The sequence below is a fragment of the Carassius auratus genome, chromosome 7, assembly GCF_003368295.1.
Source record: "Carassius auratus strain Wakin chromosome 7, ASM336829v1, whole genome shotgun sequence".
NCBI classification, from domain to species: Eukaryota; Metazoa; Chordata; class Actinopteri; order Cypriniformes; family Cyprinidae; genus Carassius; species Carassius auratus.
The window spans coordinates 30,416,361-30,442,474 of record NC_039249.1 but is presented as its reverse complement, the minus strand read 5'-3'; the positions used below and the strand labels follow the sequence as shown (position 1 = coordinate 30,442,474).

Genomic DNA, 26,114 nt, shown 5'->3' with positions numbered 1-26,114 from the left:
AGTTGTGAATCTGTGAAAAGGAAGAAAGGAAAAATGTGTGTTTCGGTGTCCAATAAGGGAAGTCCAAATCACTACAACAAACCTCCCACACACGGATTATTAAAGGTTGTCACTTTCAGTGTTTGGATGATCTGGAGATAAACCTGAAATCAATTACAGCTTTAATAATGGAGTATAATATTGTGAATATTTGAAAATTGTTGAACTAGTTTCATTTGCCTAACTTGGAGCTAGTCTGAGCAGAAGAGTCGGCCAAAGTGTTCAAACCAGAAATCATTTTGCCAGAGGTGGTTTTTAAAACTATAAAAATGCTTATGCAAACAGCATATTTCAAGCACAATTTGCTTTATACCATTACATAATCATTTGAAAAGAATTCAAATCAGTTTCATTGCTTTGAAATAAAAATGTCACAGAGAAGCAAAATGTCAGTGTGTCATTTGTAGTCCTGTAAAGTGAGAGAACCGGTTATGGCTCTAAACACTTTTGCAGGTCAGTGGTGCTCCAGTACGTCTGGCATACATCAGATCAGTTCAAATGGAAAAGACGCACAGCAGGGGCTGACGGTTGTCCTTTCACCTTGGTTACGAAACACACATTCCAATATAGGCTAAAGCAGCTTGTTTCTCAGCGTCTTCAGCAGAAAACTATACACTTGATTCAGTGAGTGAGCAAAAATGTAAATAGAAGTAGCCCTATCCAGTTATATACCACATTCTTCTCAGCCCCTCCAGTAGCCCAAGTGCTGGTCTGCCATAACCAAAAAAAGATGGAGCGATTGGGATGTAGAGCTTTGTAGTAATAATAATACGGGTGAGTTTTGGGAGGCTTCATGTTTGGCCAAATGCATGTCTCTAGAGTTGATCTTTCCCTCCTGCTGTCCTTTTCTCTTCCTCTCAGAAAGTGTTCAATGCCAACAACATCACACTGAAAGTTTTAAGTGCTAGTCTCATATGTCACGTTTTCTTTCTACTCTTTATTTTTAATAAGTGGTGTTTGATATGGCAAGCATATTATTTTATTTTCACTTGTACCTACGATTAGGGAATATTGTAAATGACTCCTCAGATGATGTCTTTTGTTGAGAAGTATGCTATTACTATACTAAGCGATAGGACTTACTGTTTTCACCTGCCAGACAATAAAATAGGAAGAAAATCCTTTAAGACAGGAATTCACAAACTTTTTTTGTCAAATGCTGAGCCATAAATAATGACATACACAAATATATACAGTATATAAAACAACCACACTCGGCTGTATCCTGATTATTGTGCACCCCCATATATTTATTTTAATTTTACATTCAATATAATTCATAATTAGCTTTTCATCAACTCAAACCCTCGTTTTGGAAACCTTGCTTTAAGGCCCTAATATGTTTAATTTTCTGTGTCCACTCCATCTCACACACAGTGATGAGTGCAATTCCTAAAAATATATATGTACTCCATAAATAAAATAAAATATACTCCGTATTAATGCATTCAGCATCACTGTGCTAATAATGAAAATTGCTTCACGCTCATTGTACAAGAGCTGGAACTGAAAACAGACAACAGATTTATACTTTCGGCTTTTGGAAGAATTTGAGATTTGGGTTTTTGACCCAGATCCATGTTCGGTTGTGCAATAGTGAACACAACTCAGATTTTCTAAATAAAATGTAATAATCTCATACAAGATTTATTAATGAAAAGTTCTTCTGCAAAAGTTGCATTGATTGGGGATTGCCTAGTTTTACTTTAGTCTTGATTTATTTTCTGCCTGAAATGTCAGGAACAGCTCTATTTGTAAACAGAGTTAGGGAATAACATCATTTTTCCACCAGCACTATGTGCACTATAACCAGGAGATTTCAGAGCTGCCTGCTTCCTAACCGAGGTATTTCAGACCAATTGTGTGCAACAGACTAAACAGACATTGAATTGTGATGGGTTGGTAAACTAAAGTAGCAGAGTTACATCAAAGCTTCTTTAAATAGCTGTGTGTTATTTTAAGAATATTGAGAGTAACGTTGTTGTTGGTTGTGCTGAGTTTAAGTCTGCAATATAACAAGTGTCATGTAATAAACAGTATTGCAGGGAGTGTGGCTGAGAGCTTCGACACTGAGAGCGGATTTGAAGACTCTGAGACCAGTGATGTTGCCAACTCTGTGGGGAGGTTCATCTCTCGTTTCATTGACAAAGTGTGCACAGAGAGTGGAGTGACGCAGGATCATATCAAGAGTCTGCATAGTATGATTCCAGGTAAAACACTGTGTGCACGCTCACTCTACACAGAGCGTTTATACATTTATCACACCAGTCTAAGAACTGAAACATTTTGACAGCTGTACACAGACATTAATTTGCATAACTTTAAGATTTTAATAGTTTTATTTAAAAAAAAGAAAAGAAAAAAATAATATACATATTTGTATATGGTTAGGTGTGCATTTTCAAAGTTTGTAAGTGCTCAACCTTTTTTCTAGTTGATTTCAGTAGTCCTCTCTTGTGAGAAAGGAATGTATTGCTTCACATATACTCTTTGTGGCCAGAACTGCATGAAAAATAATTATTGTACATTATTTAAAAAATGCTATTCAAAGTAGATGGACTCGCTCTGAAGGGCAGTTCAATATATTAAGCAGTTTTGGTAGGAGGATGAAACTGACCCATTGACCCTAACCTGTCCACAAAGTTTCCTGAATCAGGTGTTTATCTGTTTCTTCAGGTCTTGTGGCAATGCAGATGGAGACTTTAGAGGCGGTTCATAGAGAAAGCAGAAGACTGCCTCCCATTCAGAAGGTAAGAACTTGCTCTCCACTAGTGAAAGCTAATTCAAAGCTTGTATGTCATTGGGTTTGTTGAGTTTTTGAGAAATTTAGTATTACCAAAGTCTTTTTAAGGTACAGTAAGTCATGTCACTCGGCGACCATCAAGTCATGTCACTCGGCGGCCATCTTTGGAACAGCGCTCAGGCAGCTCCTATCTCTTTGAATGGGGAAGAATCAAATTTTCCAAAACTGTTCACCAAGCTTACAATAAAATCTCATATTTGAAATCACCAATGAAATCTGACAACAGCTGTATCATAAACATTGTTCGTTTTGCTCAAATAACATTATTTTTCAGGCTAGACCAGCACGCATGTGTAGTCCTAGCGGCATGTCTCAGAATGCTTACTTCTACAGTAATGCGTTGACTTTACCGATTAGGGATTGGCTCTTTTGCTCCGAAGGCAGGGCTTCGTTTGATAGAGCGGACATATTCAGTGTTGCATGTTTTCCCATTCAAAACTACACGAATGCCACGTCTTGGGTTTTCTATATTTTTGGTATTAAGTCACTTGTTCACCTATAGATCCTCTGCATTGAATGGGTGCCATCAGAATGAGAGTCTAAATAGCCTATAAAATAATCCAAGAGCCCGTACACACAGAGGTGCATTTAGCTGTATAAAGAAAAATTTAGTATTGTATTGGCGTTTCGTCCAGACAGATCCGGCTTTTGGGAGCCTGAAACCACTATTTTTTTGATAGTGGATAAATCTGAAAACGACACCCTTGCTTTTCGTGTGTACAGCCAATCGGTATATTTTTGTGTAACGATGATGTCATCACCCCGCATGTATACAGCGCTCAAGGTTTATGTGCATGCTCCAAGTCTTTTTCTCCATTTTTAGTGTATCTCTGTGGCAGAATTACAGCACCACATCCTGGTGTGGCATGTATACTACATTGTTTTGAGTCCGTTTCAGTGGTTTTGTGTGTATGCAGATATATTTGAGATTACACCTTTTTTATGGATTTCTTTTTAGAACGAGGAAAAAAGATTGGATAGGAAAAGCTCTGGCTTTGTGTGGATGAGCCCCAAGTAACTGCAGTCTGTCAATTAACTCTCTGGGGTCCTAGGGTGTTTTTGGGCCCTGGAGATGTTTTGTGAAGTGAACAGCTCCATGTTTGTGTGAAATCAGCCCATCAGATATGTACAGATCGTGTATTGCTTGCAAGAAAAAACAGTCCAAATTAGTTCTTAACAAATATGAACAACAGGGGATGTGTACAAGGTTTGTGAAACTTACTGACTTAGTTCTTCATGTGATGATGTGTAGTTGAAGATACACATTTTTGTTTGTGTGTTCTTTTAGATATGATCTATTATTTAAAACATTATAATGAATCACATCTGAACCAATATAGTATTGTTTATGAAAACTCTGCAGTAAATATGGCCTGACTAGTGAAAAACCTAAAATTGTGTGTAGTCAAAGCTGATGATAAATGGAGACACTTCTGAGATACTTTGGTTAAACAGGGAATTCTAGCCTGGATAAAGTCCTGGTTTCTGTAGAGGACCAAGTTTGTTTTTCAGAAGAAAAAGAAACCACAGTAGATTGTTTATTAGTGTGCAAATCCATGGAAGTAACTGATGGAGATCCCAACTGGCATCCACAGTGTGAGGTGGACTGTTCTTCTAATACCACAGATTTCCACATAACAAATACTTGCTGCAGTTCCCAATTTATTTTATTTTATTTTTATTGGCGCTGTTTTGGTTCTTGTCACCCTTCTGAATCCAACTACTGAGCTAGATAATGACACCAGGACAGGGCCAGGACAGAACATGCTTTCTGGACAATGTAAAAGTTGATGGGTTGTGTCTCTGGTGGTAAACAGGCAGGGCTTGAGTGTGATTACTGTGCCTTGAACTAAACCTAATAAATGATGCTTACTCGATCATAAATACAATCGTTTGTTGTCTGTCAAAAAGCAGACCACAAAGACTTGGCTGTTTTTCTGGTTTAAACTGAATAAAAGTGTAATCTTATATTTCTGTTAATATCTCTGTATCAAAGCATTTGCTCCTGGTCTTCAGCAGACACTAATGAAAATGATATTTCCCAGCCCAAGATCCTGCGGCCTGCCCTGCTACCCGGAGAGGAGCTGGTGTCCGAGGGGCTACGGGTGGTTTTAGACCCTGATGGTCGAGAAGAGGCCACCGGTGGGCTTCTGGGAGGGCCACACATCCTGCCAGCAGAGGGAGCACTCTTCCTTACCACTTACCGTATTGTTTTCAAAGGCACTCCTCATGACCCACTAGGTAAAAACTGCTATCTGAAAGTCAGTTTTGAGCTAAAATGATTTAAAAAGTCTTTAATGATGATGTTATAGCTGTTAACATTATGAAATGATCTGCGTGCTGACAATCTCCAGATGTGGTGGAGAAACTCCGCCTCTGTCCATAACCTGTCCTCTAGCTCCAGTTGGTCTGCTTTGGCCCAAGGTTTTCACCTGGCCAAAAAACCCTGTCTGTGGAAGCACTGACGAGGCACGATCCAGTCCTGAAAGTGACAGTGGAAACAAGTGGTCGACCGATATGTGTTTTTTGACAACCGATGCAGATGCCGATATTTTGGAAAGCAGGGGGCCGATAGCAGATATAAAAACAATATAATTTTTTTAAATATTATTTTTATTCATTAAAAAATATATATATAATTTGAAAATGGATTAAAAATAAATGTGTAAAAGAAACATAATTTAGATGACAGTATTTTTCACAAATAAATATTTAATGAAAATATAATTAAAAACAAAGTAAACACTGTAACCAACAGGTCACTCCGTATTCTGGGAAGTTTGTGTGCAGTGGGAATCATATTTTTCAAATAAAGCCAGGGTAACCCTAATTTTTTCATACAGCACTTAGTGAAAATGACATGTATATGACAGTGGGCAAATGCATAAAGCGTAAGAAAGTATTATAATGTTTGCCTTTCTATTACTAATAGGCCTAATATAAAAGCAATTGTTATAATACTTTCTGCATACATTAATTCCTTTGTTAACCATTCTATCTGATTATTAGACAGACTTATATCCGTATTAGATAGAACTGTTAATGACAACGACGAACAAGAGCGAGAGTGTGAGCACCGCCAAAAAATAAAAGTCCAGTGTGACCGAAAAACTTATCGGGCGATGTCAATATTTGAAAAATGACAAATATCGGCAGATATATGGGTCTTGGCGAAATATCGGCCCTGGCACGCACTAGCACACCCACTTTTGGCCTGACAGTGGAAACGCAACTATTGACTGACTTAAGACTTAATTTCATATGTAAAAGTATCATTGCGTTTTTACCAACATTCTATATTCATAAATAAAAAATTATATTATTTGAAACATGAATCTTGTAACTTTATGTATTCAGTGTAAATGCATTCATGTTACTTCAGAGCTTCATAGAGTACATCTCATACATTTAGTGTATGCATGTTCTGGTTACCAGGATTTCAATGAAGGAACAGAAAGCTCTTATGTTTCATTTAAAATATCGTAGTTTTTATCAAATTAGGTTGTTAGACTTAAAAGAAAAGTCTTTTGGGTTTGGAACAACATGAGCGTAAGTAAATTATAAAAAAATTACAATTTTAGGATGAACTATACTTTTAGCACATTCAAACTTGCCACCACAAGATGCATCACACCAGGTTTGACGTCAAACCAAGTTTGTTTTAAATGCATTTGAATGTTTTTAATTGAATTCGTATGGGATTGCAACAATAAATCTCGAGTAGGTTGTGAAAGAACTTTGTTTGAAAGAGGTTAGAGAGTTTGCTGTTCTATATTTAGATAGTTTTACACTGCTGTAATGTGTTTATGTTTGTGTCTGTGTGTGCACAGTTGGCGAACAGGCCGTGATCAGGAGTTTTCCAGTATCCACTTTAACCAAGGAGAAAAAAATCACCATTCAAAACCAGCTACAACAAAACATGCAGGAGGGGCTTCAGCTAAGATCCGCCTCCTTCCAGGTATTGACGCAAAGAATACGCCGCCAGTAAATAGATAATGTTTTTGTTCATGTATTTTTCGCATATTTCCCAATAGATCTTCTTAACCCTTGACATTGCAAAGCTTACCCCTAATATGGGACACGTTCATTTTAAATAGTTATTTTAAAGTTAGCTTTCCTTATTGCCTGTATTTTGGTTTTGAAACTACAACTTCTCCGTTGTGCCTCACTGTCTCAGTTTCTATCAGAAAGTTTCTGATTTCAGAGAACCAGATGCAATCTGTTGTAAAGCACTTTTTTATTAGAGCAGTTATTTAGAAAAGCCTCTTTAGGAATAATTGTATTAAACTTTTTGTTTGCTGAAGAGGAATGTGCACGTTTCAGACGTCTCTCTCTGTTTGACTCATTATCATCATGAAGTCTCTTTATGGATGAGGACAGAGCAAGAGAGCCACATGTTGTGTTCTTCACTATGCATGGACTATAGGGCCATAAAGATTTTATGGCTCATTCCTATCGTTTTACTAACTTAAGCTATAAAATCAGGCCCTGTATGGAAGCGAGGGTCATTTGTGCCGGTCTGCCCACATGTCGCTGCCAACAGTTGGTATCCAGGGTACATTATCAGGCGCTCAATAATGGCTGCAGTCCACATGAGAGTTAAGGTCAGACCCCTGAGGAGCAGAGATAGAGGAGTGCTGGGGAGATGGAGAGGGGATTTGGGGTCACGCAGACAAGTGTTTGCACAGCCAAACCTCTGTTTGGAATGTTCTCCCCAGAAAAGTGGGGGAAAAGAAAAATATCTTGTTCCATTCTGCTATCCAGCTCAGAGCACTTCAGCAAGTCATTTCTCTTGCCCCCCAAAAATGTCAAATTGTTATTTGCAGAATTTCTTGCTTCATAAAGGTGTGGCAGCTCTATTAGTTACATCACTTTGTATGATATGGTAGTTGGACAACTGGTCTGACTGTATGTCCTGCTTTGTTTTAGCTAATTAAGGTAGCATTTGATGAGGAGGTGAGCTCTGAGATGGTAGAGATCTTCAGGAAACATCTGCAACGGATCCGCTACCCACCATCCATCTTCAGCACCTTTGCCTTTGCAGCAGGACAGACGGCACCACAGCTCATATTACCCAAGCAAAAGGAGAGAAACACAGGCTTCCGGTCAGTGCGATTTATGTTTTACGGAGCGGACATAATGGAAATGTAGGATTCAGTGTTGAGTTGTGTTGTTCCTTTTATTGCTGTTGTTGAGGCTGCAACAACAACATTGTTGACCTCAGAGGACTGAGGTTATCAAGCTTTAGAAAGGATGCACCATAATATAATTCCGTGATAATCTGCACTATATTCCAAATCTTCAGTAGACACACAAAACTTATTATTTTCTTTGCATCATCCCAATATCTTGAGTCAATCTGAATTTGAGAACTGGGTCAGTCCAATTCATAAACAAACCATTCAAACTAGTTTTGCAAACTGTATAATAACAGATTAATTGATTTCAGAATCGGACTCAAAATAGTGTCACATTAAGTAATTAGACATCACTACTTATTTAATGAATTCTTTTGAAAACACCAAGAAAAGATAAAATCAAAACTTAAAAGGCTGACTCACCAAAAAATGAAAATTAGCCCATTATTTACTTACCCTCAATCCATCCTAGGTGTATATGACTTTCTTCTTTCAGACATATACAATAGGAATGCAAGCTTTTTAATGGCAGTTAATGGTGGTCGAGATTTTTCCGCCCAAAAAGTGCATTTGCTGAAGTAAAATATTCATAACTAGAATATCTAGCTTCTGTTAACTGTCATGCATGCATTCACGAGAGAGTGGCTCTCCAGCCTATGACATAGGAAATAGGCAAAGTGCAAGCTCCAGTTAGAAGTGACGAACATGGAAGTGCAGAGGACTGAGCAAAACAAAACACCACTTGTGAATTCGAACTACAAAATGAGGATTTGTAAAGAAAAATACTGGCGGTATTTAGATATTTGCCAAAAGGAGACTGGTTTTCCTTTGCTGTAAACAAAACTTGGTTCTCACTAGACTACCGTATTCACACCAGAGTTTACACAACGCTTGGATCATCTTCTGGATTCCACTTTATGAACCTACTACAGTTAGCGGAAGCTGAAAATTACAGTTTGTAAAGTTTTAAATATGGATGCCAATGTTTGAAAAATGCCAAATACCCCTTCCCGTAGCCATGTGGAGCACTTTTTATTATGGATGGATGCATTTTTTTTGCCTTCAAAATCTCAATCACCATTCACTTCCAAATTGTGACGGGTTGTATTCGTCTGAAAGATGAAGGTCATGTCCACCTAGGATGGCTTGAGGGCGAGCAAATCATGGGATGATATTCATTTTTTCGTCTCTTTAATTTTTCATCAGTTCTTCACAGAAAGCTGTTGTATGGCTTTACCAGAGTCAGAATATAGCACACACGTCATATGGACTACTTTAATGATATTTTCCTGTCATTTTTGGAGCTTGACCTCAGTGCTTATTCACTTTCATTATATTTAAAAGAGTGGCCAAGATGTTGTTAAATTGTCCCTATGTGTTCCATGGAAGAAAATAAGTCATAAAGCTTTGGAACAAAATGAGGGTGAGCAAATAATGACAGAATTTTGGATGTATTGTTCAATTAAATGAAAATCTGTTTCTTGTAGAACACTATCGAAGACCATTGTGAAAGGGGCTAAAAGGGCAGGCAAGATCACAATGGGCCGCCAGTCTACTCTGAAGAAAAACGAAAAGGGCAGTCGCATGACGTGGCATGAGGATGATGACATCTCCAGTAAGTATATTTCACAATGTCAGAAAAATGTTCTGTCAGCAGCCATGGTCCTTCAGCTGTGGGATGTTGATGTTTCAGTCTCAGATGATGGTGAGCCCCCCGCCAGCAGCACACTGAAGGCCTCAGAGAAGTCCACTATGGAGCAGTTAGTGGAGCGAGCCTGTTTCCGTGACTATCAGAGGCTGGGTCTGGGTACCATTAGCGCTAGTTCCACACGGTCTAAAAGCGGAGAGCAGTTCCGTGTCACGGCAGTCAACAGGCTCTACTCATTGTGTCGCAGGCAAGTTGCAACCCAACACCTTGACTTTGTTAAAAATCTAGTGAGTAGCATTGCTGCCTACAATTCTGCAAACTGCATAAATAGTGCTCTTGACTCCACTTTTGTGTGCAATGCTCAAATCTGAAAATTCGAGCAACAGCCAACTGTTTTTCCCGGATGTGCATCTCAATACGGAAGAAAGGCTCTGTTGATGCTTCCATTTAATTTCAACTTTTAAGTGCTCTGTGTATAGGTGGGTAGCTCACAAGGTTTTAGAACAGAGTCCCTGTGAAAAACAATGACAGAAATCTTTCCGCTACAATTGCTGAATCATGAGTGTTTTTCTAAATAGTGATATTGGGTTTACAGTTACCCGGGTCTCCTGGTGGTGCCTCAGACTGTTCAGGACAGCAGCCTCCATAAGGTGTCCCGCTGCTACCGGCACAACCGCCTGCCAGTCGTGTGTTGGAAACACCCTCGCACCAAAGCGGTTTTACTTCGTTCGGGTGGTTTTCACAGCAAGAGTGTGGTTGGACTTTTCAAGTCTCAGAACCCTTCTTCAGCAGGTACGTTTGTGCAGTTAAATATGCATATTACATCATGGAACCTTGAGGTTGTTTTACATTTAGAGCTGTAAATATTTGCTCTAATTCTGATAAAAGATTTGTCTCATCCTGAGACAAATTGCTATTCACTAACTATCAGATACATGTTGCAAACACTGGACAGTGATCCTTAATCTGGCATGCTCTTATCTTGATTGGATGATTTCATTCAACTTTCGGGAATATAAGAACACACGTTTTTTGTTTATTAAGTACGAGTTTAATACAACAAGCACTTTTGAAGATGGAATAATCGCTTGATTTGAGAAAAGTAGCCAGTCTTTTTCTAAGAACCTATCACAGCATTAGTTAAATATTATTCAGGGCTGTCTATTATTTTGAGAAAAACTCACTCCAAAACGAAATGTAAAGAAAACAAACTGTGGTGGGTCATTTTGTAATGTCTGAGTCAGTGTCTTCCTGTTGTAGGTGGTTTTTGGCCAGAATAAGCTGCAATGTGGACCAGACCGTTGGCTATTTAGTCCTGTTTTCAACACTTTTGATACAATGCCCCGACTGTTCAACATAATATTCTAAATATTGGTGCCATAAGATATTTCCTCTAGGATATCTGCTGTAATTATGACACATGCTTGTTTTCAAAACTTTTTTATTAACAGAATCTAGGAGTATTTATTTATTTTAAACACGATTTGTTTTGTGAGTCTATTTGTTTTGTATGTTTTTCGATACAGTTATTGAAGGGGAAAAATATTTCTGTTTACATCTTGATTTTGCATGTGCATCTGTGTATGTTTTAATTATTTTAAAATATTATTATTTTAATACATAAAGTGGTACCCTTGGACATTTTCTTTGGCCACCTAATTGATGATGCTTTCTTGCTGTTAACAGCTCCGACTTCCTCAGAGACCTCCAGCAGTCTGGAACAGGAGAAATACCTGCAGGCTATCCTCAGCTCTATTCCCATCTACTTCAAACCCAACGGCAACAACACCCTCACCAACCGTTCCCTCATTGGCTTGTCCCCAGGTAGGGCATAATATAAGCAGGACATGACGAGGTCACTTTCCATCCATCTCTCTCCTTGCACTCACTGCTTTCCACAGCCATATTGCATATGACATAGACCACACAGATCCTGCTCCGTCAGCTATGCAGAGTCGCCACATCAATGTTCCATTTATCCCCGCCTGCTGGGTAAAAAGAAGCCTCCTCTTACAAGCAAATGGCTCATCCTAGTTCTGATGATAGTGCTCAATGGCAGCTTTAAGTTCTCTTAATTCAAAACAGACCTTCGGTCTTGATACCCAAGATGGGTTGCAAGACACCAGACCAGAATCTGACTTAAGCAGTGTTGTGTCCTTAAAACATTTACTGTGTTATTAGACCAAGAAACGGATCTTTCACAGCATGCGAGACACACCAGCATCCATAAACTATATTGATCCATAATAATCCATGTTTGTTATAGCATTCAGAAATGGATTTCAGAGATGTTTACTAAATACAAGCTAATGAGCTGCCTATCTAGAGAGCATTTAGGCGTCAAAGCCATGCTCAAAACACAAAGACTTTTCCAAACAGCAAGTCAGCCTTCATATCTATCTTCGGATGAGGCCATTGCAGAATACATTGCATTTATGTACGCAATTTAAGTCTGTGAATCAGTTGAGGACTGATAAGTAAGTGATTTAACAGACCCACAAAGAGCGTTTCAGATCAGTGTTTGTCCCATTATGTCAGGATGCTATCTGAATCGGTAGTTGGCAGCTCACTAGGGTTCAGAAAGGTCTATGATGTCTGTATGTGATGCATCGTGTTTGTTTTGATCTCTTCAGCAAGCGAAAGAAGATCATCAAGAATACCAAAGATGGCCCCTGTCCATTTAGACATTTCCTTCACCAATAGTTTCGCCAGAGGAGGTGAGTGGACTTCTATTCTTCATTTCTGTCAACTCCAAGGAGATATTTAGCATCAAACCAATTCCACATCTTTCATCTGATAAGATTCGTCAGTCGACTATCTTCTGTCATGATATCTCATCTTCCCACACACACACACACACACACATGCTCATGCTGCTTTGACTTTGGTCTGCTCTTTCTTTTTTTGTGGTGATGTTTCCGCTGAACTTGCAGATAGTTGTCACCACTATTCTCCAAAGTGCACAGTGTTTCATAAAATCAAAAATGCTAGCCATGTAGATACATTCAGAACACCCCTTGTGAATTATTATTATTATTATTTTTTACTTGACGTGGTAGAGAAGTATTCACCATTATCTGCACACTATCTTTGAATATGATCAAATATTCAGGAAGTTGTAAGGTCTTTGCTATGTAAACAGCTTGTGCTTTATTGTACATCACAGAGAGGGTATTAGATATATCCAATTTAGATTCAGATTCTCACATCCTCTGAATTCAAGCTGCCCCATTACTAAAACCTCACCTCGGATCAAAGAGACATGTATTATGATTGCACAGATACTATTTAAACTGAACTGAGCTGAATGATGCATCACTGAATTCAATGATGAACTGCCTTTAACTGTCATTTTGCACTATTGACGCACTGTTTTCCTAATCAGTGTTGTTCAAAAGCAATGTTGCTTTGACACAATCTTTTTTGTTTAAAGTGCTATATAAATAAAGGTTACTTGACTTGACCATGACAGGGTTTTATGTTAAGTGACATTCTGTCATTAATTCACCCTTAAATAGAGAGTCGTAAGGGTTTGAAACAACACGAGTGTGTGTAAGTGCAGACAGAATTTTCAGTGTTGGTTGGTAGTCTTTTTTTTAACCCCATTATATAATCCTGTTATTGTATTTGTCTATTATGTCTCGTTTTGAACATCATGTCTCAATATAAAACATTATGCCAGGTCATGATGGGTTGAGTTCTTGGAAAAGGGCTTAACAGGGATTGGTTAATAGATGCAAGTTCCAGTTGATGGCTTTAAGTTGACTTCATGATTTAGACATGTTTCTCGCCATATTTCTCAAAATCTGGGTTATAGATAGCAGCTGCTGCTGAAGACTCATGTCTTTGCTGTTTTGCACTGAAATGAGACATTTCTCTGTCTCACCACAGCCAAATATACTCCAGCAGGTGCATGCCAAGACATTTCCCATCTTGTGCTCTTCACAGAAATGTGAAACTGATTTTTCACTTCCTCATTTTTAGTAACATTATTTTCGTCATAAGTGGTATTAACATCGACATTAATATTGCTCACACTTATGGTAAGCGATCTGAAAAAACAACGAATCGATTTTAATACATCTTTATTTTGGTGAAGTGATATCCGTCGTTATATACATTTTTCGGTCAATCTGTGATCAGTAAGCTTTGTGCTCTTACTTTTGATATGAAACAAAGCCTCAGCTTTCTGTTTTTTCTGAATTTTTTCAAAATTCTGTCCATTTTATCATGTAATTCAAACAGTAAATCCAAGTTTGATGTTTTTGAATGTGTTGTGACAGACTGCATTAGACACTTCAGTTCAAGTGCACTTAAACCGATCGTCTCTTTACAACTAGTTAACGTATGAAATGTCGTCTTGAATTAATGTCAGAAGTTACTTTGAAAGAAACCGTTCAACTTCCTGATATGTCTCCTATAATCACTCAGTCAGTGTTTGCTTTGTACTTGTAAATTAGATGTTAAGTATGACCTTTAAAATTAAAGTAATCCACCAATTGACAAGGTATTCTGTATAGTTTACAGAAAATGTTCTCCACACTAACTGATATTAAATCAGAATCTTATCAAATCAAGAAGTGAATCAGAATCAAATCAATTTATTAAATCAATACCCAGTCATATTAACTTGTTTGAATCATTTCACACCTTGTATGTATCTTGTGCTGCATGAATCATATCTAAACCTGGAAATAACCCCCCAGAAAACCCTGTGAACCACATCTTGATGCCCTGGCCACCCCCTACAACACCTTACCATTGTATGAGTCAAGCAACACTCACATTTTCATCACAGAACATAAAAATCTAGTTTTCCATATATATTTCTTATATTTTTCTGTGTTCTATGATCTCCTCTTATTTATATACTCATCTCATTGACGTAATGTTCCTGTCATTCATGTAAACCTGTTATTTGTTCACTGAACCAACATATTTTCTTCATTGATGACCCATCTTTACATACTTCACGTCACGTCTGATAAAAATTCAGGTAACCAAATAGAGGTCGACCAATATTGGATTTTGCCAATATGTTAGCCTATATGGAGGGATTGACTTCCTAATTAATCGCTCGCAGACAGATTTTAAAAGCATGGAAGTCATCAAAGCTACAGGAGTTCAGTATACAGTATATCAAATCCTGTGTGCAGTCTATTGTGCAACCAAAAAGCACAATAATATCTCTAAAAAAAGATGATATTGTACATTATTATTGTGGCCAATGAGATCTGCAGGCAGCATTTGCCCAACAATAACCTCCAGTAATCTGGTATTATATTAAAACAAATATTTCCCCTTTTCAGTATAATACAGTATTTAATTAATTATTAGTATTTATTGAAATCTAAATAATTCTATAAATGAAATCAATATTGAAACTCCATTTTATCCTAATATCAAAGAGTTTTAAAAGCCATTATTAATAACTGATTATTTGGCAAAAACAATAAATGAGTGGACCTCTAAACTGAAACTCCTGATGTTATACAGGCCTGCAGCATTGCTCTCTCATCTGTCTCAGTAAGCTGAGCTGCTAATGACTGTCCTGTCTGTCTTCAAAGGGGCTGATTGTTGCATGTGTGAATTGTGTTTTCTGTTTTTATTTCCTGTTTCTCTGTGCCACCACCAACTCCTGCACCCTTAATCTACCAGTACTTGGGTACAGGGATAAACTATTCACTCACTCAAACCAAAAAGCTTCAGCTAAGGGAAGAATTCACAATCAAGGTATAGTTTCTGTTTTACTCATTCTTGCTAACCTAATCCATACTTGACTTAATCCATGTTCTCAGCATCTCTTTGACCTCTTTCCATGCCTCTGTCTGAAAGTCATACCATGATGAGGTTACCACTGACTTTTCTGGTTTCCTGAAGTAAACTTTACTGTGGCTAGACCACTTCTGTAGTAGCTTGTACTGGCAGGTCTGTGTTGACTGCAGTTTTGAGGTTCAGTGGTATGTTAATGAATGTTTAATGTGTTGTAGATGCTAATGACAGAGCACTGAATTATCACAGCACTGCCCCATTTTATTAAGTGTGTTAACATTCACATAGTCTCAGTCAGTCAAAATGCAACTCTCCTGGACAAGTGTTAGCAAAGTGCTCAGTGAACTATGTGATAACGTGATTCCAGAGAAAAAGGTTAGTATGTTGCATACTATTGAGATTATTAGTTTGGTTATTGGCCAGTATATATTACTGGAATAATTGATATTTCCAGCATTTATTTGATCAAAAATACAGGAAAATAAAGCTGTGATATTGTGAAATACTATTACAATTTAAAATAGTGTTGTTCTATTTTTATATATTTTAAAATGTAATTTATTCCTGTGATAAAAAAGCATCACTACTCCAGGCCTCAGTGTCACGTGATCCTTCAGAAATAATTCTAATATGTCGATTTGGTGCTCAAGAATAATTTCTTATTATCAATGTTGAAAACAGTTTTGCTGCCTAATATTTTTGTGGACACTGTGATACACTTCCATTGGTTTGGAGAAAGGAAGATAATATGTATGGAAATTAAAACTTACATTCAAAAAGGGGATTCATGTATCAGTTTCCACAAAAATATGAAGCAGCAAAAACTATATTCATCATTGATTATGTATGTATATATAAAGCCATCATTCAAAGTTCTTCACGTCCCCTACCCCATACTTTTTTACCCCTGCCTGCCTTACTTTTTTTACCCCCTTTTTTATGTGTCTAAATTGATTATGATTTGATGCTACCAGTCTAAGTGTAAAGTACTCTTAAGCACCTTTTAGCACATTTAGCACTGCTAAGTTTGTCCGTCCTTGATATTAGTTACGATGGTTTGTTGTTCCAAAGCAATTTTTGTAATCCTGCCTAACCTGCCACACACATCTGCTGTATCCCCTCTCTCCGAAAGGTGTGTGGGCTAGTCTGCGCTCTAGCAGCAAATTCAGCCAGCACCCCGCTGCTGCTGACGTGGGCCCGCGGTTGGCTGGCAAGGATCTGGCGCCCCCTACAGGCATTGAGAACCTCCAGGCGCAGCTCCTCAAGCATCAAGCAGCTCTCTACATCTTTGGCGAAAAGTCTCATCTCAGGGTAAAGATGTTACACTTACTATGAGTTCTTCAAGAGAAGAAGCTAAGGATTTGATCCTGACCTTGTGTGATGAATCTTTATGGGGAAGGAGGCCAAAAGAAGTGGTCATTTCTAAATAGCCTTTTTTCATTTTTGTGCTGAAGTGTACCAGGTCATATCACCCTGAAATACTTGGACAGTGTTCTCCCCAGCGCATAATAAATTCATGACCAGATAAGGTCCTTGTAATAGCCATTTATAAAAGCTCTGATTTATTGATACAATTTGTCTGTTTTGGCTGAAATTATATTACATTTGGATGCCTGAAAGAACTTTGTGTTGTGTTTTACCTTTTTAATAATGTGTTTCTTTAATATTCAATGTAAAAAAAATAAATCAGATTAAAATGAATAGCTGGAATAAATCAGCCCTGTGGTTGACAGTTAAGTAAACTCTAAGTTATTTGGCTGGTCCTACTCAGTACATTAACTGTCTGTTTTGAATTTTTGTTGTTGCCTGTGAAGTGGAAATTTAATAGTTGGTCTGCTCAAATTTATAGTCTTGGATAGAATATAATAAAAGCTTATTGAAATACAAATTTGTGACTCAGGTCTGGAAGTAAGCAAAACTTCTACACAATGTTCTACCCAGAGGCATAATCCAAATGTTTGTTTCTATGTGTTCTGTTATTTCCAGAAATAAAACGAAAGCAAATTAAAGGTTTGTGCTAAATGCTTTTCCATGACAGGGCTTAAGACTGGACTCAGCGCTGAACTGTGAAGTGGTGCCAGTAGAGTTTACGGATACAAGGCAGGTGAAGGGCTCCTTCAAGAAGCTTCTAAGAGCATGTGCACCCAGTTCCATGTCCTCAGACACAGAGGACTCGTTCCTTAAGGCTCTGGAGGAGAGCGAATGGATGTTACAGGTTAGCATGACCTCTGAACACACATACGCCTGCACCTTCCTCTTATTGTGACTCACAGTGGCCTATATCTTAAGAAAACCAGAAAACAGGTTGGTCTGTGTGACTCTGACCTTGTTTTTCTTTCCTGAAAACTAGTCACCCATGAGGAAACTATACAACACCAAGATGGGAAAACTGCATGACACAATTAAAGCAAAACAAAGTTGTTTACCACTCTAAAACCTCACTCACTCACTAAAACCCATTGGCCTGGTGGTCCCCACTGTGTCTAACACACTAAAACAATATTATCTGTAAGGATCTCTGCCAAGACACTCTCACAGCTCTTAGTCAGCAGTGTGCACAGCAGTGTTAAAATAAATTCACAGGAATTGCTAAACACAGAATGTTGTTTTGTACTCTGTATCTGTGTGTTCATCAGCTACACAAGCTTCTGCAGCTGGCTCTGGTTGTGGTGGAGTTGCTGGACAGTGGATCATCTGTACTGGTTAGTCTTGAGGATGGCTGGGACATTACCACTCAGGTGAGCATCATCTCACACGTGTGCGATAGCATGTGACAATTCCTTCTGCCTATTAGATGCTTGTTTTAGAGCCTTGTCTTTGCCTATTATAGGATTCAAATATGATTCTCCAATTTTAAAACAGGATTCCCAATGCACATTCAATCATAATTCATTGTTTAAAAAAAAATGATAACCAGTTTCCTTAAAAACTGTTTGTAGTTGCACTCCAAACTTCAGCCAATGGTTGAACCAAAAGTTCATGTGTCAGTCAGTAAAAACAGTAATGGGAATGTCAACATACAAATGCCTAACAGTCATCTTTGCACATTAAAGTTGTTGTTTAATGTCTATTTTGAATTGAAACTTTAATTCTGTTATGCTGTTGCAGCAGAGACATTTTTGCGGTCCCAGCTCAGATTTTCCATCCCCTCTTGATCAGTTAACTGTCATTAGAAACAGAATTGTGTTCAACTGAGTGTCAACTGGGGTTGTTAAATGTAGCTGTGGTCAGAATCATGCACGTGTCTGAACAAGTCTATTCTTGTTAATTTCCCTGCTTCTTGATAATTTTGCCATTCTCTCTGTAGGCCTGATGTGATGTACTCATCTAAATAGGCTCCATATGTCTGGCTTTGTAGGAGAGAAGAGAATCACATTGTTGTCACATGGCCATGCTTTCAGTCTTGGAAAGTGTTGTGATATTGCTTATTGCTTCGTAAAATTGCTCATTAATTACTCACCCCCATGTCATTCCAAACCACAAACCAGTAAGACCTTCATTCATCTTCAGAACACAAATTAAGGTATTTCCAATGAAATCTGAGAGCTTTCTGACCCTGCAGACAGCAAGGGTACTACCACGATCAAGGACCAGAAAGGTAGTAAGGACATGTTAAAATAGTTCATGTTACATCAGTGGTTGAACCATAATCTAATCAAGCTATTAAAAAAACTAAAAAATCAGGAAAAAAAAAAACATACTAACAATTTTTTTCTCGTCCATGTTGGTCTTCGATGCGTGTTCATGAGGGTACCAATGACACATGCGTGTGGTGCTGCAGAAGCAGGAGCTACTGTTCTTGCACATAATGGCCATCTCCTTAGTTCATTGTCTCTATATTCTGGTTCAAGTAGGGCTGGGCAAAAATTTGCAAGTCATCCTCTCTGTCTAAATCTTCAGACATGTTTACAAAGATTGTTTTATGTTCAGTGTGTGTCTTCCTCTGCTTGTAAACAAGGCCAGCAGCCATATCACCCTGCAGCTCAAGACTGGGTGCCCACTGTAGTTAAGCAGGGTTGAGCTGGTCAGTACCTGAATGGGAGACCTCCTGGGAAAACTAGGTTGCTGTTGGAAGAGGTGTAAGTGAGAACAGCAGGGGTGCTCACCTTGTGGTCTGTGTGGGTCCTAGCATCACAGTGTAGTGATGGGGACTCTATACTGACAAAAAGCACCATCTTTCGGATGAGTCTTTAAACCAAGATGACATTTATCAATGTCATCGCTACCTTTCTGGGCCTTCAACGTGGTAGTTGTGTTGCTGTCTATGCAGGGTCGGAAAGCGCTTGTTTTTTTTAAAATCAAAAATATCTTAATTTGTGTTCCAAAGATGAACAAAAGTTGTGACTGATACACCCATTGCAATCAGCAAGGGTAAAATCCAGTGGTGCCAGCATTTACTTACACTGTGTACTTCTCAAGTATTGGCCCGTGTTTGTTACTCATTACATTCCTCTCTTCCTCTATGTTGTTTCTGTAGGTGGTTTCCCTTGTGCAGGTGCTCAGTGATCCATTTTACAGGACCTTAGAGGGCTTTCAGGTGCTTTTGGAGAAAGAGTGGCTGTCTTTTGGCCACAAATTCAGCCAACGTGGCACCCTGACCCCCAGCAGCCAGGGCAGCGGCTTCACTCCCATCTTCCTCCAGTTTCTTGACTGTGTACATCAGGTAAGTTGGCTATATAAGCAGTCTATAAGTTTTATAAGTTTTTTGAACCAGCAATCTTCTGATGTTTTTGCATTATCTGGGGTGATGGAGTCGTAGTTGTTAAAGATCTGGGCTGGAAACCCAAAGGCTGTAGGTTCAAGCCACAGATGGAAAGACTCCTGAAACCCATGACCATTGTGCATAATAAGCAAGATACCTTAACCCCAGGCTGCCCCAAATGGGACTGTCCATGTTCATTTTGGATAAGTGTTTGCTAAATAACAAATAAACAATTGCTCCATCTCTCTTTTTCACACACTGCCCAGAATCACTTCATAACTCCCAGTCTCTGTCTCTCACACCACCCCTCTCTTGTTCCCACCGTGTTTCGTCCATGAGCTCACAGCATTCCTGCATCATCCAGCCAGAAGGAGGAGGATGAGAAAGAATCAGCTGTCAGAATGCATGCTCTAGCTTTCCTTTTGCAATCCCCATGGTGGGCAAGTAATTTAGACAGAGCTGCTCCTTCGGCACATCTACCTACCCCCAACCTCCTTTGAAATGTTCGCACACAGATGGTGTTTAGCCTGTGGCCAGCATTGCCCTGGCTGGAGTGTTTCGCCATCACCTCCCAACATCGGCAAGTTTAGCACAACCAGTGGAAAACTGCAATTTTGGGGTTTCTGTTCAGTCTGTGCTACATTAAGTAAAGGGCATGAAGAGTTTTTCTCCCTCCAGAGACAATGTGCACCACTCCCATCCATTTACAGACATGTATTGTTTTTAGGAATATGTGATGAAATCAAGGCGTAGAGCATTTGAATGACCCAGCGGAGGTTCTGCAATGTCACAGACCACAGAAATATAGTGAAAGCATCTGAAAATAGAAGTGTCTCATCTTAGAGGCAGCTGTTGTTTTTGCCAGGAAGTCCAGGTGGCCTGGAGTGTGAGAACTTTGCAAGCTCTTCTGTCTGGTTCCTGTTGGCTATACATTACCACATTATGTCCCTCCTGCTGCTCTATTTTTTGTATTTTTAAATTCCCTTCAACTAATAATTTCCTGGGCGTTGACTAATAATTTTCTTGAACTGCGGTCTCAATGGTGTTCTATTCATATTTGTTGAATTGCTGTGGCCATGAAATGAGGCCAAACAGCTTCTCCAGTGTGACGCATTGTCTTTCTTATTCCAGGTTCATAACCAGTACCCCCTTGAGTTTGAGTTTAATCAATACTATCTGAAGTTTCTGGCATACCACTACATCTCCAATCGCTTCAAAAACTTCCTTCTGGATTCGGACTACGAGCGCCTGGAGCACGGTGTGTATGCACAACTCTTCATGTCATTCTTTAAGAAGAAACACATTCCACCACAAAACAGTATTTGTCTTTTTGTTTTGCCATAATTACGTTATTGTGCAAATGTTTTTCAGCTGTGTTCTTCAAATAAACATGGATTTGAATGCCTGTATTGTATTACAACAGACACGTGCAGTCTTGCTCAGAAAAGTTGTACCTACCTGTAACAGCCCTAGATGACCTTTGGAAGCACTTTTTTAAGTGCTGCTAGTCTTATCAGACTTGGCTTCTGATATTTTGTTTCACACCTTATCACATTACTCTGAGTAATATGTAATTCACAAGTTCTTCTTTGTCTCCTCACTAAAGGCACATTGTTTGAGGACAAAGGAGAAAAGCAGTCCAAGAGGGGAATCTGTATCTGGGAGTGTATCAACCGAATGCACCGCAAGAGCCCTCTCTTCTTCAACTACCTGTACAGTCCCTCAGAGGCGGAGGTAAAGAGTTTATCTGAGTGTGTGCAGAGGTACCAGACAGCTTTAATGGCCTTTACCCTAGAGCACTCTGCTTCGAGGTTATGTTGACTACCAGTCCCAAACATGCTGGCGTCTTTTGCCAGATCCTATTCACAGTGAAGAATAGTTCCCCACAATTGCAAAACAGCCTCTTTGATTTTAGAAAGCAGTCTTGTTACATGTGAATCAGGTGGTGACAGTCATAAAAAAAACAAAGCTTGAGTGGGAAAGGGTGCTATCCTCAAATCCAGGCTTGAGTGAAAGTTGTTTTTACTGGCAGTCATCCCCTGACACTGTTTCAAAATGAGTGAGTAAGTTCAGCGAGTCACCCATAGCCCAACAAAAACAGGTTTTATGAGAGTTTTTATGAAGTTTAGTGAGAGCAAAGGGCCCTGTGGGCTGTTTCTTCCTTCCCATACCTTTGTAACAACCAAAACACTGGAGAGAGGGTCACACGTTGTAATCTTTAGACTCTGAGATTTTAAGGTTGGGAAAAGAACAAGCATAATGCAAAAAAAAAGGCCTGAACAAAGTAAAAAGTACTATAAGAGTGCTAGAGCTGAAATAATCCAATCAACAGAGAAAATGAAGCATGCAAATACTTAATTCCATACGTTTTTTAATTCCATACGTTTTATCTTTTTCATATGTTTTCAGTCTTTCAAACGTGCTTATGTATATTTACATTTTCCACACTGTTCAGTAAAGGAGACTGGATATTTACTAAACATTTTGGAAACAAGCTCTTCTGATATGTCAGCTTTTTAAGAGCATACGACATTATCATGGTGGCTTTCTCTGGTTCTGAATTTTTTCTGGGTTTTTTCCCCTTTAGGCGGTGTTGAAACCGCTGATTTCGATCCCCAATCTGACCACATGGGAGTTCTACACTGGGGAGACACTGTCCACAGGCCCGTCTTATGACTGGTGTATGCTCGTGGTGCGCTCACAGAGCACAGAAGAGTCAGACACCATTGCCACCACCAAGAGGAGGATCGTCTGGCCGTGTTACAGCAGCGTCAGCCGTGCCCAGCCTGATGCCATCACCAAACTCTTGGCTGTGAGTCCATATGTCTTTTAATAGTTTCTCACCAAGTCCGTATCCTCCCATGATCAAAGTGAAAAGTTACATGATGCAGTAAAATTGCAGCTGATCCTAGGTGTGAAGAGATGCGTCTATCAGAAGAGTGAGTAGTTGTTTCCTCTGCTTGCATCACGCAGCTGAAAAAATTCAGGACATATCTTGTATTTTTCACACTATGCTTTTTCATGAATTTTCTTGTGGATGTGTGCAATATTCAGTGTATCTGAAATTCTCAAAGCACAATCTGTATCTCCTCATCCATTTTTTATGTTATCTGTGAATATCAGAAATTATACTAGCTAGTAGCTACTATAAAGCAAACAACCATCAAAAAACATTTTGCTGCTTGCTTGGTAGGACAAAAATATCAAAACATAATCCAAAGATTTCCTGGTTGATCAAAGGCACCGGTAAATCAAAGCCTTGACATGGATTTGTGTGCTTACAGGACATTGAGAGGCTGGAGGGAGAACTGGGCCAGCAGTCTGAGCCCTGGCACCTCACGCTGGAGAGGGTGCGAGACAGCATCCAGGAAGACCTCAAACAGGAGGGCAATGTGAGTGCTGCTTCTGTCCAGCTATTTTAGTTCCACTTTGCCTCACAAATGTAGCTTCAGCTGCCATTTCTTAATAGAAACCCCAATATCACATCACCATCAAGAACTGTAGCTTTAAGCAGTAGAAACAAAGCTGCTTATTTATGGCTTGGGGATGCAATGGTATAAAGGCTTTAGAAAGCACCAAAGAAGCATCTTTGTTTGTTGACAGCAAGTAGCAAAGTGTCTTCTCCAGATATACTGGCCTCATCTCTTGCCCTTTTAATCTCATAGCTGCGGAAACAGTCAGTGTCCATCTCTGGTTTGGTCCCCACCTCCAACCTGCAGGCCTATCAGCGACACTCCATGTTGCAACTACCTGACAGCAGCCTCGGAGAGGACAGCAGCCCCACTGCAGTCAACGGGGTTAATCGCAGGGCAGCCACGCTCTATAATCAGTTTACCCCAAAGAATGAAGACAATAGGTAACAATGATAGACAACACTTTTGATACCGCATAATCTAAATTCATAGAGAAAGCAAACAAGCCATCAAATCTTTGTTTATACAGATCATTTGAGGGAATCTTGTACAAGCGAGGGGCATTACTTAAAGCTTGGAAAGCTAGGTGGTTTGTTCTTGATGTCACAAAACATCAGGTGAGTCGTTTATAAATGTTTTGTATTTTGGTGTTTACCTTAACTTATTCATTTATTTGTCATGCATTTTGACACACCCTATAGCTGAGGTATTATGAGACGGATGTGGACACAAGCTGTCGTGGCTATATTGACCTGGCTGAAGTGGAATCTGTCCTGATTGCCACACCAACTATAGGAGCCCCCAAACACATCAGTGAAAAGGCTTTCTTTGATGTAAGTATTCCACCAGTGCCTGAGCCAAGACATTTAGATGCACCTAGTCCTGCATTGCCAGACCTTCAGATTGACCGCAGATGGTTTTGACTTCATCGCAGCATTGGCTGGCCAAGAACCACTCAAGAGGCCATCTGACCACCAATCATAGTTCGCTTTATTGAGCATCACATTTCAGAATTCAGCATTTAGTTGATCCTGTAATCCAGCATTGTAAACATGCTGTTAATATGACCAATCAGCATGAATTAAAATCTCTTCTCTCTTTTTCTTTGTCCCTGCAGCTGAAGACCACTAAACGAGTGTACAACTTCTGTGCAGGAGATGCTCAGAATGCCCAGCTATGGATTGATAAGATCCAAAGCTGCATCTCAGATGCATGAAGCCTTTTTCTTCTACATGACTCATTAGCACCACCTCTCACTGCAGGGAGACCCACTGTGCAATTAGTAGGACCATAGTAAAGCCTTCAGTGCCTGTTGAAACTGCTCCTGAACAGTGACGTACAAAAACACTGCCCTGAATTTCCTGCGTCCCACTACCTGCTCTCAAAAACTTGATCCTGAGTTTCTGTTTCAGGTGATTGGTGATATGATGCAATGCACTACAATGATATTTGCTGAACAAACTGCTACACGCAACCAAGACAAAGCAATAGCACTAATCTTAAACTCGGGTCAAAATAGTAGTGACAACAGGTGTGTTCTGCAAAATAAAAATACTGTTGCTGCTGTTAAAAAGCAAAACAAGCACCAAATTCTGACAAATGTTTAGAAAGATGCACAGTGTGTAAAAGGCAAATAGTTTGCACTTATTGATATGCACTCCGTACAAAACAGATTTTTAATGACTAGAACAACTAGGCTAAATGCATTATGTTTTAACGACACATGAAAGCTTGGAGCAGACAACATTATGCTCTAGTGTGCAAAGTATTTTTATATATATTTGCAAAAACTTTTTTTTTTTCCAGTATGAATGTTATACTCATGCGTAACGGAGTTGTTGTTCTGTAAATTATTTTTTAAGCATTAAAAGTGTCACCTGTGTGTTTTTGTTGAATGGAGAGTCTTGTATACATACATTACAATTCCAGCTTTTTATATTCTGCTGAATATGCTGTTAGATATGTTTTTCTAATCATTTATTCTAACTTGAAATAAACACTCATATTTATACTTAATTACAGACAAATACTGACCAAGCAAAGCACTTCCTGCCTGAGATGGTTATCAGTCATCCGTTAGTTTGAAATGAAGGGAAGAACACTATATTACTCCATTCTCTGTGTGCTTATATGTGATGTTGATGGCTTTTTGAGGCACTAAAGTTTTATCCATTTGTTTTGATAGCATATCTGTAAAGTTTTAAGAAACACGAAAAAATATCAGGCAAGACGTCTGTTACTGAACCTAAAATGATGTTACTGTATGTACAATACTTTGTGGTGCCACTAATGTTTCTGGTTTGTTTACTGTTTTTGGTTACATTTTGTTTTGGGTTTTGCTGTTATTTGAAATAAATCTAGAAACAATTAATTACAATTTGTGTGACTGCATGACTATATATCCTAAATTCTGCATGAACAATAAGACCTGTCCTTTAAAGTATGTTATGAAAGTATGTAAGAATGCAAAAGCAAAATTTAATACGCTGAAGTGTAAAAATCCTCAAAACAACATTTTAATTTCAGCAGACATTTCAGCAATATTGGTTTTTAAATTGGGTCAGAAGAAAACTCTATAGTTTATAACATTTAGATTTTG

General features: G+C 38.9%; 1 protein-coding gene across 5 annotated transcripts in view; it reads left to right on the top strand.

The window, feature by feature from the left end:
• LOC113106465 (myotubularin-related protein 13-like) overlaps positions 1 to 25,892 on the top strand; it is a 143,504-nt gene extending 117,612 nt beyond the window's left edge. For 2 of the 5 annotated variants that reach the window (XM_026268408.1, XM_026268404.1), the window contains 22 exons: positions 2,077 to 2,249; positions 2,716 to 2,789; positions 4,888 to 5,083; positions 6,673 to 6,800; positions 7,772 to 7,947; positions 9,468 to 9,875; positions 10,224 to 10,420; positions 11,315 to 11,452; positions 12,262 to 12,345; positions 15,287 to 15,361; positions 16,533 to 16,711; positions 17,439 to 17,615; positions 18,037 to 18,138; positions 19,878 to 20,063; positions 21,234 to 21,360; positions 21,709 to 21,836; positions 22,690 to 22,914; positions 23,387 to 23,494; positions 23,768 to 23,958; positions 24,045 to 24,132; positions 24,217 to 24,348; positions 24,633 to 25,892. In XM_026268408.1, coding sequence (XP_026124193.1) covers positions 2,077 to 2,249; positions 2,716 to 2,789; positions 4,888 to 5,083; positions 6,673 to 6,800; positions 7,772 to 7,947; positions 9,468 to 9,875; positions 10,224 to 10,420; positions 11,315 to 11,452; positions 12,262 to 12,345; positions 15,287 to 15,361; positions 16,533 to 16,711; positions 17,439 to 17,615; positions 18,037 to 18,138; positions 19,878 to 20,063; positions 21,234 to 21,360; positions 21,709 to 21,836; positions 22,690 to 22,914; positions 23,387 to 23,494; positions 23,768 to 23,958; positions 24,045 to 24,132; positions 24,217 to 24,348; positions 24,633 to 24,731 — 3,391 coding nt within the window. In that variant the 3' untranslated portion in view covers positions 24,732 to 25,892. The remainder of the gene's footprint in view (positions 1 to 2,076; positions 2,250 to 2,715; positions 2,790 to 4,887; positions 5,084 to 6,672; positions 6,801 to 7,771; positions 7,948 to 9,467; positions 9,876 to 10,223; positions 10,421 to 11,314; positions 11,453 to 12,261; positions 12,346 to 15,286; positions 15,362 to 16,532; positions 16,712 to 17,438; positions 17,616 to 18,036; positions 18,139 to 19,877; positions 20,064 to 21,233; positions 21,361 to 21,708; positions 21,837 to 22,689; positions 22,915 to 23,386; positions 23,495 to 23,767; positions 23,959 to 24,044; positions 24,133 to 24,216; positions 24,349 to 24,632) is intronic. The other 3 variants (XM_026268406.1, XM_026268409.1, XM_026268405.1) reach the window with 3 other exon arrangements.
• The last annotated feature ends 222 nt before the right edge of the window (positions 25,893 to 26,114 follow it).